Consider the following 17,364-nt stretch of genomic DNA (forward strand, 5'->3'; position numbering starts at 1 on the left):
CCGAGGCCAGGGGCTCGCCAGGGACCCCATGAGGAGTGGTGGCTGGACCCTGGGGTACAGGGGAATTGGGGGCATCCAGGGAGCCCCTCACTCCCCTCCCCTGCGTTCATTGTTGTCCATTTCAGGCCTCACTCCCAGTCCCTCCGTGCCCACAGCACACTCAGCCGAGGGGCCCCACGCAGGGAGATCTCTGCCAACGCCTTTGGGCCCTAGGTTCACCCTGGGAAGGCCAAACCCAGGCATCTGGCTGCCCCGTGGACCCAGCAGCTCACTCCCTGCCGAGGAGGCTGGCTGCGGGGCGCTGACCAACGAGGGACGCCAGAGGTGCCAGCTGGCATCCCGCTGGCCAGGGCAGATGAGTGGGTTCCTGGCCCAGCCTGGAAGCCTGGCTATGCCGAGTGAAGATCACAGCCAAACTCCTCAGGGGCAACCCCCCAACATCCCCCAGCTCCCCCTGCCCCAGGAGCGTGGCACTAACGCGGCCTTGTGCCCCTCTCCACAGTCAATGACAAGCGGTACTGCGAGTTGGGCTTCAGTGCCACCATCACCCACGTGAGTACGGCCCGGGGGCACCCAGCTCTGTCCATGGTGGTGGGAGTCTTGGGGGAGTGCCCATGGAAACGTGCCTATGAGTGTGTGTGCCCATGGAGGTGTGTGCGCCTGTGCCCATGGGGGGTGCCCGTGGGGGTATGTGCGCATGTGCCCATGGGGGGTGCCTGTTGGGGGGCTGTGCGTGCCCGTTGGGCCTGTCCGTGGGGGTGTGTTCGTGCCCATGGGGGTGTCTCCGGGTGGGGCACTCACTCAGGCCTGTCCTGTTCCCTTGCAGGCTGGCAGGCTGGTGCTGGGTGCCCCGGGAGGATACTACTTTGTGGGTAAGGGCTCTGGTTCCTGGGGGGCTCTGGGGACGGTGGGGGGAGGAGGAGGAGCCATGGCAACGCTGACAGAACCGCCCCCAGGGCTCCCCCCTCCGCTGTGCTGGGGGCACTGTGCCTGCCTGTGCCCAGGGGGCTGGACTGACCCTGCCCAACCCGTCCGTGGTGTCCCATCGTGGCTGGCAGAGGCTGCCCCCAGGGTCTGTACCTAGAACCCCTTGAGCTTGGAGCATCCCTCTCAGGCAGGGACCTGCCCATGGCACATGGAAAATGCCAAACAGCCCCTGCCCCCTCGTGGGGACCCCCAGGAGCTAGCGTGAGGCTGGTGAAGGGGATGCTGTGGGGCGGGGGTGCAGGATGGCCATGTTGGGCAGGGGCCCCTCCTTCTCTCACTCTCCCTAGCCCCTGCCTGACTCACGGGCAGCCTGGATGTTCCCCCAGGGCTGATCTACTCGGTCAATCTGTCAGCAGTCGTGTCCCACGTCCCGGGCAGCGCCCTGCTCTGGTCCGTGGCCCCGGAGCAGGTCACCGAGGACATGTACAATGAGTACGATGATGCCTACAGAGGTGAGTGCAGCCTCCCCCAGCAACCTGCCCACCTCATGGCTGGGCCCGGGAGAGACTGACTGGCCCCGGTGCCAGCAGGACACTGGCAGGGTCCACACTGCCCCCGGTCTAAGCACCAGACCCCACTTCCCTCCAGAGCTGGGCAGAGAACCTAGGAGTCCTGGCTCCCAGCCCCCAGTGCTGCTCTGCCCCACTACCAACCGGGCTCCAGGGGCAGCAATATGGAGCAGAGTTGGCTCGCCCACCCCAGCCGTGCCCATGGTGATCCCCCCTCCCCCCCCCCCCGCTAGCATTGAGCATTAGGCCTGCTAAAACCCAGAGGGTGTCAGTTCATCCTATCAGGGTGCACTTAAGGGACCGGCCTGGAAAAATTCTCTGTCTCGTTGAGGCGATCGTGGTCTTGCCTGAGCAGGGGGGACTAGATACCCTGCCTTGAGGTCTTCCACCGAGAGAATTCTTACGATTATGACCCACTCCCTCCAGAGTCGGGGTGACAGCCAAGGGTCCTGGCCTGCTCCCCCACCACCACCACTGGCATTCTCCTTCCCCGAGACGGATGCCCGGCGTTACTGCCTGGAGTGTGCGGGGCAGGGGCGTGTTCGGAAGGTTTAACCCTCGCTCCTCTCTCTGCAGGGTTACTTCGGTGGCCGTGGGGGAGTTCGCATGGGCCCCGCCTACGCCAGGTAGGGGATCACCTTAGGCTTGTGTTGGTCCCCTGCGAACCCCTGAAGCTGCACATGCGTTCTGGGGCTGCCACTGGGCACAGACAGACTTGGCTCGCCCCACGCCCGGCCGGTCGCAGGTGACCCCCCCCACCATGCCTGTTCTAGGGCATCAGGGTGGGAGCAGAGGAAGGGTAAGGCTCCATCGCCAGCTGTCCACCTCCGGTGCAATGGGGCTCTGCCTTTTCAGCAATGGCTTGCAGCCAGAAGCTCCTGCCCTCCCAGGCTCCCCCAACACCCAAATTCTCCTGCCCCCCAGTGCTTCCTCGCCCCGGAAGGTCCCTGCCCCACCAGACTGCCATCATCGCTGCCTGACTCCATTAGTACTTTCTCAGTGGACAAGTCTACCAGCCTGGGCTGTTATCCGATTTACTACACTCCTCCCAGCTTGCCAGAGCACCCGTGCCCCTGGCTGCCTGCTGACGCTGGTGCTGGCTCAGAGCCGGCAGTTGACGCCCGCAGCACCGATACTGTGCGATGCCGCCCAGAGGGTGCAGAGGTCTGGCAAGCAGCCGAGTGCCAACCCTTCCGCGAGGGGGAGGCAAGCGGCTTTCTTGTGCTCGCCCAGTCTGACCTTTCCAGGTCCCTCCTACTGGCCCCGGGGGACAGGGCTTTGCCCTTTGTTTTGGGGGTGCCTGGCCAGCGGCTCAGCAGCCTCTGCCCGGGTGGGTCGCGGGTGACTTTGTTTTCTTCACGAGGCTATGTCGTGGGCATCCCAACAGAGAACGGATGTGGGGAGGTGAGTCTTGGGGGGCACAGTGGGGGCGGGCTGGGAGTAGCCAGAGGGATGCCCATGGGACTCCGCTTCATGCTTTATCCGCCCTTCTCGCCTGAGCTTTGCGTGCAGGTTGACCATGTGCTCCAGGTTGGTGTGGGAGTGTCCGGGGGGGGGGCGGCAGGCAGGTTTCCCTGCAATGTGGGCTCGCCGCAGAGACCCCTCCAAACCGAGCCCCTCATGGGCCACCACCTATGCCTGGGCTATCGCTGCCTACTCTCCCCAGGAACAATGGCCCCAGAGAGACGCGACTTAGGGTCAGGAGCAGCCCCACATCTCCCAGCGCCTGGCGGGAGGGGACTGCAGCCCCGCACCCTCTCTGCTGATTTGTTTACTCCCTCCGGCAGGTCGAGATCTTCATGCTAGGAAGTCTCTGGTGCTGGTACAGAGCTATCCAGAGTGAGCAGGTACGTGCCCGCGCCCATCTACCCCTTTCCAACCCTCCTCCTCCTCCCTTCATTTCCTGTCTGCCCCAGCCAAGGGGGAGCAGTGTCAAAAGGTGCCCACTTCCCAGCCCAGGCGTCTCCCTGGGCTCCACAAACTCTGGGCTCCAAAGCAGTGGCCACTTCGAAAAAGTTGGCCTAGTTACTCCAGTCTCTGACAAGAGAGGCCCAGGCGGGCTGCAGGGGGGCGGCTGCGGGTTGGGGAGTGAGGGGGCACTGGCAGAGCTGGGGGGAGCCCAGACTGGGCTAGCAGGGGGCTGCCAGGTCGGGAGTGGAGGGGCATCTGCGCAGAGCTGGGGGGGAGCCAGCGACCGCGCGCTAGCAGGGCGCTGGCGGTTGGGAGTGAGGGGAACTGGCACAGCTGGGTGGGACCTGCCAGGGCTGGGTTAGCAGGGGGCTGGAGTTGAGAGTGGGGCACTGGAGAGGCTGGGTGGACCCCAGGGCCGGCTAGCGGGGGGCTGCGGGTCGGGAGTGAGGGGCACTGGCGAGCTGGTGGGATCCAGTGACTGGGTGAGCAGGGGGCTGCGAGGATCACGGGGTGAGGGTGCACTGGCAGAGCTGGCGGGATACCCCAGGGCTGGGACGTACCATGGGGGTCTGCCCGGGTAACGGGAATGAGCGGGCACTAGCAGAGCTGGTCGGAGACCCCCCACCACCAGGGCGTCGGATATCGCAGGGGGGGCGGGTCCGCGAAGTGAGCCGGCAGCTGGCCAGATGCTCGGGTGGGGACCCCCGTGGGTCGCAGCAGCGGGGCGGCAGCGTTGGGGTGACAGGCATTGGCCAGCCCAGCACGGCCCTGCCCTTACTCAGTCCCTACCCCCCACAGGTCCTTCAGGTGCGTCATAACTGTTGGTCCCAAACGTGGCTGTTGCCTATTCTGACTATCGGCGATGGTTAAGAGAGGTCTGCACCCCACGCTGGCTTGGCACCTTGGCACTGAGCAAGTAGCCCCATGACTGTTCGACCCACACATCCATGCCTGGAGGAGGGGCAGCAGAGGCCACTCGCCTACTCAGTCGCCCTCCACCATCCCACATCGGGTCACCCTGCCATCGCGCAGGCCCGAGCACGCCACCAGCGCCTACACGCTGGCACGACCCCTGCCGTGGACTCCTAGCAGGCCTCCATGCACACTACTACCTCCCTCCAGCATAGCCCCCAGTCGTGCTCTACTGAATCTATTGCCCCGACGACGCGAGTTCGCCAGACATGCAACATTAGCACACCCCATAGCACCTGGCGCACGAGCTCACCATCCCGTGCAAAGCGGCGCGGGGGCGCCCGTCACACGATACCCTAGAGCTCTGCTCAGGGCGACCCCCTACAACATCTCAGCCAGAGCCCCCCCGACCACCCCAGCCACGCTGCTGGGTGTAGGATGTGCAAGCCACACCGCCATCCCACACCCCGCACCCTTGGCTCGCCAACCTCATCGCGAAAGAGCGACGCCACCAGATCACCGGGTGCCTCTGAGTCGATGAAAGACATCCTCAGGCGGTCTCCCATTCAAACCTCAATGTAACATACATGAGACCATGAACCATATCCTAAAAATGAGCCACCGCGACTACCACTACAAAGGTACCCCAGCCTCGGGCACATCTCAGTGCACAATACTGAGCGCTTCCCCACAGCAACGCCTTGCGTTTTGTCCAACAACCTCCATCAACTCCCCACCCCCATGTATAGCTTGCTGCTGCATATGGTGAGTCACAAGCACTCACTGTGCTGGCGAGGCTGGCTGCCCCAGGTGAGCAGGGGCAGGGGGCAGGAGTGGGCAGAGCCGAGGGGTAGCCCACCCCACCGCGAGCACAAGGCCCGTGTAGCCCGGGGCAGCTGCCTGAAGGGGCCTGGGGAAGACAGAGCTGGGGTGTGTCCGTGTCCAGAGCATCAGCCGTGGGGCACGACTAGTGTTAGCTGCAGTGGCCCAATGCGTTCTCTGCGGGGGCTGCTCCATCCCACGCTACACACCGGCGTGGGATCCTCCTTTCGTTCATTGGCCCTGCGGCTGGCAGGGAGGGAACCCAGAGCCCTGCCATCTGCCCCCTTTGCCACCAGGAAGGACGACATCTTGGTGGGGGCGCCGCTGTACATGGTGTCCCGCTCCGACCACAAGCTCTACGAGGTGGGGCGCGTCTACCTGTACCTGCAGCACCGGGGCCCCCACCCCTACAGGCACCCCGCACAGACCATGACCGGCACCGAGGTCTTCGGCCGCTTCGGTACAGCCATCGCTCCTGCGGGGGACCTGGACCAGGACGGCTACGTCGGTAACACCCAGCCGCAGCGGCCCCGGGCGTCAGTCTGCTAGTGCTCAGGGCAGGGGGCTTTGGGAGCCCAGAGACCCCCTCATGGCCTCATGGCTGGGTTTGGGGCAGGGCACCTGGGGTGCTGATCAGCACCAGACTGAGCCCAGGGGAGCTGGTGCCGGCAGCCGGCGGGATGCCCTGGGGAGGTGTGCCCCATGGTGGGGGAGTGCCCCGGGGGCAGGGAGCAGGGCAATGACCCAGCAGCCTCCACGGGACAGTCACTGGCAGGCTGGGAGGCAGCCCTGGGATGGCCGAGCCCCAGGTCTCAAAGTGCTCGCAGGGCGGAAGAGCTGAGTCCTGCTATATAGTGGGGAAACTGAGGCCAAGCGACGAGTCGCTCATAGCCACACACAGTAGTAGAGCCAGAAACAGTCCTGACTCTCAGTCCCCCGCCCCCCTTAACTCTAACCACTAGTCCCAACTCCTCTGCCAAAGCTGGGGATAGAATCCTGGCTCCCAGCCCCCACTCTGCCCCCTAGACACGACACTCCGAGCCCTGGGTCCCCCTCTAGTCAGTGTGTAACGTCTGGGGCCCGTCACTGCCTCAGTGGCTGGGATCCTGCCCCCCGGGGATGAGGAGTGACTGGTTCCTGAGGCAGGTGTGCTTGGGGCTCAGCTGCTCTGGCCGGGGCCCGGCTTGTGGGCCCTGCTGTCCTGTCCCCTCAGACGTGGCGGTGGGGGCTCCGTTCGCCGGGAGCGGTCGTGTGCTCATCTTCAGGGGGTGCAGCGAGGGGCTCCGCACGCCGGCCTCGCAGGTCCTGGAGAGCCCCTTTCCTGGTCGTGCCGCCTTCGGCTTCTCCGTGCGCGGCGCCACCGACATCGATGCCAACGGGTACCCAGGTACGGCCACCCTCTCAGTCCCCCAGCCCTGGCCAGTGCCACCCCAGGCCCACCAGGGGCACAGGCCTGGAGCTGGGCAGGGCCTGTGGCCCGGAACCTTTGGGGAGGGAGATAAGTGTGTGGGGAAGAGGGCTCAGCCTCCACTCCCCCCGGAACCCCATTCCCTTGCCAGGCGCTGCCCCCTGGCCTCTGCGCCCGTTCCCCCTCCCATGCCTGGTGCTGATCCCTGGGCTCCCCTCTCCCATGCCTGGTGCTGCCCCCTCGACCCCCTCTCCCATGCCTGGTGCTGTCCCCTGGGCTTCCATCCTGTGTCGGCCACTGCCCGCTCCTCCTGGGTCACCCCGTGCTGGGTGCTGTCCCCTGAGAAATGCTGAACACCGCTTCCTAGCAGGGTGTGGCTCTCTGGGCCCTGTAGGCAGGTGCCCCCCTGGCTGGCTGGAGTCCTGGCTCCTTGCCCCGGCTCCTGCTGGCAGCTTTGCCACACAGCTGAGCTGGCAGGATCCTGTGTCTGCCCTGTGAAGCCCGCTATGACCTTTGGCTTGCGTCCCCAGATGTGCTGGTTGGGGCGTTCGGCGCCAGCAAGGTGGCCGTGTACAGGTGAGTGCCCAGGGCTGGCTGGGCAGGGGGTGGGTGAGTACCCATGGGCCCTGTGCACATGAGCTGCACCCAGAGCCAGCAGCACTGAAGTCAGTAGAGGCTGCTGCCCCCAGGATCGGGGCCTGGAGCCCTGGCTGGGTCTGGGAGGGGTCAGTAGCGTGGTGCCCAGCACAGACCCCGCCCTGGCACCAAGCAGCAGCCCCCCATTGCATAACACCTCCCCCAGTGCCTAGGTTCCCAGCTGTGGGGGAGGTGGCTGGCACAGACCCAGCCCTTCCTCCCTGCCAGCCGCCCTTGCCCTGGGGATAACAGCCTGCTGCTGCTGCCGGCCCACAGAGCTTCTCTGACTGGTCAGACTTCAGGCCCTGGGGTTGTTGCTCCTCGCGGCTGGGCTGGGCCCAGCTCTGATCCCACGTGTCCCTCTTGCTTGCCCCCTGGATGGGATTGCCCCCTCCCTGCCTGCTGGCCCTGATATTACAGAGCCAGTGCCATTCCCCTGGGTTTGACTGGCTTGATGGTGCCCACAGAGCCCAGCCTGTGGTGGTGGCCAGTAGCCAGCTGCTAGTGCCAGACGTGCTGAACCCCGAGGAGAAGGCCTGCGCTGTCGACAGGACCCCTGTCAGCTGGTGAGCTAAGGATGGGGGTGGGGGGTTCTGGTGTGCAGGGCGTGGAGGGGGTGCTAGGGACCAGGAGCTGCTTGGCTCCTCCCCCACAAATGCCAGGCCAAAGCCTCACCAGCCTGTTGTCGTCCCTCGCAGCTTCACCATCCAGGCTGTGGTGCGGGCCATCAAGGGAAAGAGCCTCCGAGAGAATAAGTGAGTGCCAGTGGTGAGGGCCAGCGTGGCCAGGAGCAAGGGAGCGGTGGGACTGGGCCGTGAGGCAGGGAGGCCGGGTGCCAGGCGATGGCATGGCCAGAAACCAGGGGGAAGGCGGGCTAGGCCGGCGGGGGGAGCGTGACGAGGAGTGAGGCGCGCAAGGGATGGGAGCCAGGGGTGGCTAGCCAGGGGCAGCGGGCTGAGGTCAGTGTGGCCAGAAGCCATGGGTGCGGGCTGGAGGCTGCGGAGAGCATGGCCGGGACCCAGAGGCAGCGTGGCTGGGGGCAGGCAGCACAAGATGGCCAGAGCCAGGGGATGGTGGGGATGGAGGCCGGGGGCGGTATAGTGCCAGAGCCAGGGGGCCCATTGTGATGGTTCGGTCACAGAGATCCTTGGCTGTCACTGAGTGCTGAAATTACCGGAAGCCCATTTTCCCTGCCACTTGGGCCCTCCAGAACCCTGCCTTTGTTGAGCCAGACGTGCCAGCCTGCTGGCAGCCAGACCCCAGGCTCTGATCCACACCCCAAAGTCTGCAGCCTGTAACCAACAACTGCTCTGCAGGTTACTTGTCTGCCAGCACACCAACACCACATTTCCCAAATAAATCCATTAACTCTGTACAGGGTAAAACTCAACATGTCCCCCTCTACACTGAACGAGAGAGATGCCCAGCTGTTTGCACCCCAAGTTTATCCACTTACTCTGGTTATTAATAAAGCAAAGTATTTTATTAAAATACAGACAGGAGATTTAAGTGGTTTCAGGTAATAGCAGACAGAACACAGTGAGTCACAAGAAAATAAGCAAAAACGCAAGTCTCAGCCTAATATATTAAGAACTAGTAGCAAGGTAAATCTCACCCGCAGAATGGGCCCATGAGCTGCTTCACAGACTAACTCCTTCTGCCTGGCCCGAGCCTGTCCCCTGGCACAGCCTTTTAGTTCCAGCTCACAGTGTAACCTAGGGGTTTTCTCCACGACTGCAGCCCCTTGTGCTGTCGCCCCCTTTATAGCTTGGACAAGGCGGGAATCTTTGGTCTCCCTGGGTCCCCCACGCAATGAAAAGTACCAAAGATTTACGATGGATTTGTATATCCAGTGACATGGTCACTGTCCTGGGAGCCCCGAGTCTCCGTTCCCCCTGGGCTGGCCCACGGAGGTGTGCAAGGTAAAGAAACCATTTACAGCCAGTTGTCGGAGTCAGGGGAGCCATCGAGATTTCCAACACCATCATGACCGCTAATGTGCATTTACACTAGAGCCTCAGTAAATTCTCTGTTGAAAGCTAGAAGATGAAGTGATCCGACATGAAATGGGCCCCCTGAAAAAAAAAGCACACTCCAAGCAAAAGGGTTATTTAACCTTGTAAAAATGAGCCCGTTACAAGGGGCCCTTTCATGACACATGTTCAGGTACATCATGTTCACACTCATAAGGCATATTATCCAGAAACCGTGGGTGCAGCGTCACCAAGTTAAGCAGGAGGGCAGCAGGGCTGGGGGCCATGGTGGCAGCGTGTCACCGGGGATGGTGGCTATGGGAGCTGGGGCCCATGGGTTGGCATGGGCACGCCAGCGGCGCGCAGGGGCGGCTGCATGGGCCAGGGACGTGATCTAGAGCGCGCTGGGCACATGGCAGCCTAGTGGTGACGAGGGCACTGCGGCCCCCTCCCAGTGATCTCTGCTCCCCAGGCTGGCCGCCGACTCTGCAGTGGACGGCTGAAGCCCAAAATCGGGGCGAAGGGTCGGAGCTGCACAACACCAGGCAGGCCGGGCCTGGAGCTGCAGCTATCAAGGAGGAGCCCTGAGGCCAGAATCTCCAACAGCCTACCTGCGGGTAGGGGGCTCAAGACGGGGCTGCTCCTCAGCAGCGGTCCCCTTGCGGCACCCAGGGTGGCTCTGCCAAGCCACCTCTACTAGGCTACACGCCATCACTCACACATTCCCCCTTAGGTGTCAGCCATGGTCCCGCTCGGCCTGGCCACTGAGCCCCACTGGGCCCAGCCTCCTGCAGCCCTGAGTTGTGCCACGGGTCTGGCTGAGCCAGTCTTCTGGCACGGACGGCAGCGCACGCCCAGCTGTGGGGTTACGGCCCATCAGCTGACTGGTCGCGTCTAGCCCTGCCATGCGACACCCAGGGCCGAGCACAGGAGCCAGGGTTAAAGCCTGGCTGGGCGGGTTTCACAGAGCATGGACCGAGCAGTGACCACTATTGGTGGGCTTCCTCCAGCTCTACCTGCATCAACCGGCCTTCAGCTCCAGCCCCGAGCCTGGCTCTGCCCACGGCCACAGGCACTGGCGCTCTGACCCCCGTGCAGATTCCTGGGTTTCCAGCTTCCAATATCGGACTCTTTGCTCCAGCTGTGGGCCGTGACACCCCCCCTTCCACGTCTGCTTGATCTGACAGCTCACACTGCTCCCCCCGGCACTCCACAGCCTACAGGGGAAACGAGCAACGCTTGTCCGGGGACAGAAATCATACAAAAAATTCCCTTTGGTCAGTCTCTGTCTCGCTGGTCAGGGGGCCAGGCTCAAGGCCCTGGCCAGGGCAGGCCACTCTCGTCCTAGCAGGAAGGGTTACAGTGTGCCAGAGGTTGAACCTGCTGGCGGTGGGGCACCCCTTACATCAACTCTCCTTCCCCTCCACCCCAGGACGAGGCTGAATTCCAAGGACAGCTGAGCCCCATCGTTTTGTTTTGGAAAAAACAAATCAGCACTGACCCTGGCAGCTGGGACAGCCGAGAGCTGGGACTGGGCTGCTCTAGGGCAGCACGGGGTTCCAGAGCAGGTGTTGCCACCACATGCGCCATCAACCCGACCCGCAGCCCCTGACTATCCCAGCCCTAGCACCGCCCCATGATCCCAGACCTGCAGCCCCTGCTGTCCCCGCCTGGGACTCTCGCCACAGCTCTGCTGGGCCCCTCACCTTACCGCAGCCCCCATTTATGCACCCTGGCTCCCTGCTCCAAATCTGCCAGTGCCCCTCAATCCCAGCCTGCAGCCCCTGCCAGCCCAGCCCTGGGCTCCCCCTCACCCCACAGATCTGCCAGTGCCCCTCAATCCCAGCCTGCAGCCCCTGCCAGCCCAGCCCTGGGCTCCCCCTACCCCACAGATCTGCCAGTGCCCCTCAATCCCAGCCTGCAGCTCCTGCCAGCCCAGTCCTGGGCTCTCCCCCACACCCCACAGCTCTGCCACTGCCCCATAACCATGACCCACAGGCCCCTGCTATCCCAGTCCTAGACTTTCCCCCAGCTCTGCTGGTGCCCCTCAGTCCCACCCTGGCCTCAGCCTTTCCTCTTCCTGCTGGGCTCTCTGGGGCAGAGCGGTGCCAGGGCTGGTCCCCGTGGCGTCACTGGCTGTGAGGCTGAAGAACTGCTCTTGCTTTGTGTTCTGCTTGGCCCCAGACAAGAATCGTGCTGGACTGCGGTGAGGACAACGTCTGCGTCCCGGAGCTGCAGCTTGCCGCCCACACGTAAGCACCAGCTGAGCTGAAGCCAGGTCCATCCTCACGCTACTGGGCTGGGGGTCAGGAAGGAATTTCCTTCCCTGCCGTGCTGCAGCATTCGGTGCATGGGGGATTCGGCTGGTGCTGGCAGGACACAGGACTGATGGACCGAGCTGACCTGCTGATCCCTAGGGCTCGCAAGGGCTTGTTCCCCATTGGCTGTGGTCCACTTTTAGTCAGCTTCCACTGGCCGACACACAGCGTAGGTGGCTCCTATTGGCCAAGCCCTGGATTCCTCTGGGTCGGGCCAGGGCTCAGAATCCTTCCTTCTATCTCTCAGGCCCGTGTCCCAGCTGTTCATTGGGGCTGAGAACGTGGTTCATATCCTGGCTGACGCCACCAACGTAGGCGAAGGCGCCTTCGAGGCTGAGCTGCGGCTGCAGCTGCCACACGACGCCCACTATCAGAAAGCCACCAGCAACGTCCAGGTATGGGTGGGCTCCCAGAGGGCACTGCGGTGCTGGCACCTTTCCCCCACTGCAGGGAATCACTGGGTAAAGGGGTCCCCTCCCCCAGCAGGTGGAAGGAGACCACCCAGAGCTCTCCATGGGGTGCCAGGCGACACCCTGCTGCAGTTGCAGTCACAGTCCCTCTGTGGTCTCCATGGCTCTGCCATTGCATCGTCTGCCTGCGCTGTCAACGGGGTTTGAACCCTGGACCTACAGCCTTGCCCTCTGCCACGGGGTCACTCCCTTAGCTGGCTGCAGTGGGAGGTTGTTATCCTGCAGTGAATGCTGCACTCACTTTGGTTCAGAGCGGGTCTGGGATGGGGAGCTCCCATGCGGGTGTGTCTGGACCCCGTCCAGCCCCCACCTCCCCCCACAGTGAAAGTCCTCAGCCTCCTGCCCCCAGCCACTCCCTGCTGCCCCCGTGGTAACCCTCTGCCTCTTTACCCTGGCCATAGGGGCTGGAGAAGCTGATCTGTAACCTCAAGAAGGAGAACGAGACACGTGTGGTGATCTGCGAGCTGGGGAACCCCATGAAGAATGGGACCAAGGTAGGGGCCTTTCCTCCCCGCCATGCGCCACCCATCACTGGTGCCTCTGAGCTGCCCTTCTCGTGGGTGATGGGGCAGGACATGCCCACACTCGCCAGCTCCTGGGCGCTTCTCACTGTCCGTTGATGATGGAGGTACCCAAGCATGGTGGTGCCCGAAGCTGGGATGGGGATTTTTCCAATCCCCCCCGGCTGAGGAGTCCTGCCCATGCCCTCTGGCCGGGCAGACACCAGCTCCCCTCTCCCTGCAGATCACTGTGGACATGGCGCTCAGCATCAGTAACCTGGAGGACGCTGGCGACACCATCGAGTTCCAGCTGCAGCTGTGGAGGTGATGGAGGTGCAGCCTCGAGTGCCTGGCTTCCTGAGCCACCCGCAGGCCCTGCTGGCCGGCCTGGGATGCTCCTTTCACCCCACCCATCAGTCAGTCTGGGGTAGAGCCCAGGCAGGGCCTCAGGTCCTGCCCCACTGCCGGCCTGCCCCAGCCCAGAGCAGTGGGGAAGGCCCAGGGTGTGGCTGGCCCTGTCTTTGGATCTCAAAGCACTTTGGGAATGTTACCAAATTAGCCTTTCCGGGAACTGGCAGCCCAAGGTTGCACAGGAGTGGAAGCAGGAATGGGACCCAGGAGTCCTGGGGCCCAGTTCCCTGCTCTAGCCACTAGCCCATGTTCCCTCCCAGGCCAGGAATAGGATCCAGGAGTCCCCATCCCCTGCTGTAGCCCCTCACTCCAGTTGCCTCTGCCCGGCTCTGTCCCAGCAGGGCTCCGCCGGGCGCTGCGGCTGACCTGGCTTTTCCCCTTTGACTGCAGCAAGAATAGCCACAGCCCCCACAGCAACATGGAGCGGGTGCAGATCCCCATCAAGGCCGCTGCACGGCTGGACCTGAGAGGGTGAGGGGGCCGTGGGCATGGGGGATGGGCAGAGTGGGCCTGGTGCCTTTGGGGGGGTTCCCTGGCACGGCTGGGATCCAGAGCGGGGTGGGGTCAGGCAGTGGCCATGGCTGAGATTGTCTGGGCTGGTACTGGCTCAGTGCTCAGTCGCACCGCTCAATGCCACCTTGTGCCCTCCAAATGCACCTCTGGCAGGGCCGAGATTAGCACCCTGTGGCCTCCCTCTGTGGGGCGCAGGCAGCAGCTCTGCTCCGCAAGCCTTGCAGAGCCTGGGGCCAGCCGGACCCTGCAGCTGATCCTGCGCTCGAAAGTGGGAGCTCTCAGCCTGCTCGCCTTGGCTCCCACAGGAATTCGCTGCCAGCCACCATGGTGCTGCCAGTGGTGGGCTGGGAACTGGCAGAGGGCAGCCGCCGGCTGGAGGACCACGGGCCCAAGGTGGAGCATGTCTATCAGGTACAGCCCCATGGTGCACGAGGCCACAGGGTGGGCCTGCCCTCCTTCCCTCACCTGGAGCCGGGCAATGAGCCCCCGAGTCCTGCCCCTCCTGCCAGATCTTTCACAGCAACGCCGCCGCCATGGCTCGGGGAGAATCTGTCCCTCCCCAGCTGATGCCTGGTGTCGCTTGGGAGCACCCGGGGTGGAGGACCCTGCGCCGGGCTCCTCTGGCTGAGAGGCTCTCCAAGCACCTGTCCTGGGGGGAATGCATGGGGGGGGGGGGGGGGGGCTGAGCTGTGGTTGGCACAGGGAGCCTGGGGGCTGCATCAGGCAGCGGGCACTGGGAAGGCACGTGCATGGCCCGGGGGAGCTGACGGCAAGGCTGGGCCTGTGCAGGGTGGCCGTGGCACCCCTGCCCCCCCCCCCGCACACGCGCTGGTACAGTCACCCACACACACAGGTACACGTCCACACACACATGTAGCCCCATGCCCACCCACTGTACACTGACACGTGTGGATCCCTACACATGTGCTCTGGAACACACACCTGTGGATGCTGGTACACCTCCCCTCCCCGCATGCACACATGCTGGTACATCTACCCATGCTAGTGAACCCACACATTCACCGGTACACCCACACCCATACATGCTGGCACACAAACACGTGTCCACCCACACATGTGCATGCACCTGCACTGGTACGTACACACGCAGGTACACCCCGCCACACGCACTCTGTTCCATACGGCCCTCACGTGCTCCATTCGGCACTGCCAGTGCTGGGGAGCTGGCCCAGGCGCGCCCCCTCTCCCTGGCTGCCTTGTTGCAAGCCGCCCTCCCCCCATCACCTGTATGTCCAGTCCCATCCCCCCACCCCAGCACTTTATTTACAGTGTCACGTCCCAGCCCCATCAGGCTTTTCCCAAGCATCAGCATCCTCCTAGGCTCAGGTGAGGGGGGGAGGGAGGAGTCACCTCGCTGGGACTCTGCGCTTCCAGACCCCGCCCTTCCTCCTCCCGGTTAACAGCCCCCAGCTGATAAGCTGGCTCCCCTTGCTAACAGGTTAATGACCCCACCCTGCACCATTCTCTTATTAGGTATATAGATAGAAATCCATGGGACGGCCACACCTGGAACATGGCGTGCAGATGTGGTCACCCCATCTTGAAAAAAATTTTGGAGTTGGACACGGTTCAGAAGAGGACAACGGAAACGATTGGGGTCTGGAACAGCGTCTGTATGAGGAGCGATTACATGTAGCCCCCAGCAGGAGCCTAAGACTCGCTGCCAGGGCTGGTTTACAGTGTAGACGCCCCTAACTCTGGTGGGGACTGAGCCTGTTAGAGAACCAGGAAGCAACCCCCCAACTCCTGTCTCCCCGCTTCCTCCCGCTGGCTTCCTCCAGCGCGGCGCCCCCCCTTCCCACCCAGCATTACTCTCCTCTCCTCTCCTCTCCAAGCTGCACAACCAGGGCCCTGGCACCGTGAGCCAAGCGGAGCTGTGGGTGGAGTTCCCGAACAAGTTCCAGGGCGACTTCTTGCTGTACATGGTGGAGCTCAGCACAGAGGGGAGGATCAACTGCTCCAGCCCCACGGGGCTCAACCCTCTGGGGGTAGGAGTGGGGATCTGCGGCACTGGCAGGGGGGTGGAGCCGGCCCAGCTCCACCAAGCTGCAGGGTGGGAGCCCTGAGCGGAGCTGGTTGGAGGTTTCCGAGGAAGCAGAGTTTAGTTGGAAAATGCTGATTTGTTGGAGGTTGCATTTCCACAGAAAGCAGGCGGTTCCCCGGTGGGTCGGTTGGGAGTCCAGGCTTGCAAGGTCTGGAGCTCTGGGGGAGCCGTGGGGTCCCCAGCCCAGGGGCAGTCCGCGTGCCAGCTGCTGACAGAAATAGATGGCCATGAGTCTTGTTACTTAGGGTATGGCTACACTTGGAAATGTGCAGCGCTGGGAGTTACAGCTGTGATCGTACAGCTGTGTAGGGCCAGCGCTGCAGTGTGGCCACAGTGACAGCGACCAGCGCTGCAGTGTGGCCATATTTGCAGCATTTGCAGCGCTGTTGGGAGTGGTGCATTGTGGGCAGCTATCCCAGCGTTCAAGTGGCTGCAACGTGCTTTTCAAAACAGGGGGGTGGGGTGGAGTTGACGAGCGTGGGGAGACAGAGAGAGTGGGAATTTTTGGAGCAGTACACTGTTTGACAGCTCCCATGCCTTGCAAGCTTCAAAGCGGCGGGTGGTGGAGTGTGACAGGGTAGTCGTTGGGCGCGCAGAGACGAGTGGGTTTTTGGAGCAGACACTGTACCTCCCTGCCTTGCAATTCTGGCCATTTCCCCACCCCCTCTCAATCCTCTTAATGTAAAAAAGCTTCAGACAGATAACAGCTTCTCTGATGGACTCCCTCCACCCCGCCTGCTGTTTGTCTCCTACAGCAACAGCTGTGAAATTGAAAGCCTCGCTCAGCTGCATCGCTGAGCAAAGAGCAAAGCTGTGTTGGTAGCGTCCCAGGAGTACGTTCCGGTGTATGTAGAACTCGGATATGGGAACCTCTTAAATACCCTGGAGGCCAATAACAGCGCTGGTGAGTGTCCACACCTGATGAGCAGCGCTGCATCACCAGCGTTGGATTCGCTACATCCGTAGCAGACCAGGAGTACAGCCAGCGCTGCAGCCAGGGAGTTGCAGCGCTGGCTGAGCTTTGTAAGTGTGGACACCGAGTAAGTTGCAGCGCTGTAACCCCCTCACCAGCGCTGCAACTTGCAAGTGTAGCCAAGCCCTTACCCTGCTGCTCACCACTGAACAGCAGCTGTGATCCTTTCCCATCAGTTTCAGTCCCGAGCTGCAGGGCCCTGGGAGCAGAGTCTGGCCTGGAAACCTAGGGCTGGTGTTTCCTAAGCGAACTCATTTGCAATTTCCAGTTTGAAGGAAATTTCCAAATATCAAAGCTCCCCAAGAACTGGTTCCACTGGGCAGCGTCTGGTGGGTCTGCCCAGGCTGCTGGGAATGCTGGGCTGGTGTGGAGGGGCTGAGGGGGACTGAGAAATCCCGGAGCTGGTTTGGCACGGAGGCTGGTCCATAGGGCCCATCCCTGTCGCACTGGGATGTGGAGATGAGGCCGTGTCCCCTTTTGTTGCAGCTGGAGGGCCAGAAACCAACGGCCTCCCCTGGCCACAACATGAGTTACCAGCTGGTCCACAGGCGGGAGCGACGGGAGGCGGACAAGGCCGAGGCAGGCCCAGGCACTCTCAGGGACCCCACCCTGGTGGTAAGGAGAAGGGGGGGTGTCTGCCGCGAGACACTGCCACAGCGGGTGCTGGCCAGGCCCAGCACTGTGCAGAGACAATCTGGGGGGAGCAGAGAGCCCCTGGTGAGGGGAAAGCAGTGTCCCCAGGGTGTGGCTTCCTGGGCTTTAGCCTCCCTGTTATACACACAGGGTGGCTGCAAAGGGGGGATGTGGAGGGGTCCCCCGCTAGTGGGGGCTCTAGCTCAGATAGTAGTTTAGGGCCTGCAGCCAGAGCATGGCTGGGAGACCAGGCAGACTCTGTGGGCAGTATGGACTGTGCTGTCAAGGGAGACAGCTCCGTGTCTGCCCCCTGAGCGGCCACA

The 17,364-nt window shown here is 63.0% G+C and overlaps 1 protein-coding gene across 1 annotated transcript in view; it reads left to right on the top strand.

Moving 5' to 3' along the window:
• ITGA2B (integrin subunit alpha 2b) overlaps window positions 1-17,364 on the top strand; it is a 42,363-nt gene that overhangs the window by 8,117 nt on the left and 16,882 nt on the right. The window contains 18 exon segments of the mRNA XM_075059821.1: window positions 126-484; window positions 487-552; window positions 827-872; window positions 1,314-1,477; window positions 2,073-2,122; window positions 5,438-5,649; window positions 6,355-6,528; window positions 7,080-7,125; window positions 7,653-7,751; window positions 7,884-7,940; window positions 11,309-11,410; window positions 11,724-11,871; window positions 12,348-12,440; window positions 12,691-12,770; window positions 13,248-13,328; window positions 13,676-13,781; window positions 15,227-15,379; window positions 16,895-17,023. Coding sequence (XP_074915922.1) covers window positions 126-484; window positions 487-552; window positions 827-872; window positions 1,314-1,477; window positions 2,073-2,122; window positions 5,438-5,649; window positions 6,355-6,528; window positions 7,080-7,125; window positions 7,653-7,751; window positions 7,884-7,940; window positions 11,309-11,410; window positions 11,724-11,871; window positions 12,348-12,440; window positions 12,691-12,770; window positions 13,248-13,328; window positions 13,676-13,781; window positions 15,227-15,379; window positions 16,895-17,023 — 2,165 coding nt within the window.

This window comes from Chelonoidis abingdonii, chromosome 21, assembly GCF_003597395.2.
Source record: "Chelonoidis abingdonii isolate Lonesome George chromosome 21, CheloAbing_2.0, whole genome shotgun sequence".
In the NCBI taxonomy this organism is placed as follows: Eukaryota; Metazoa; Chordata; order Testudines; family Testudinidae; genus Chelonoidis; species Chelonoidis abingdonii.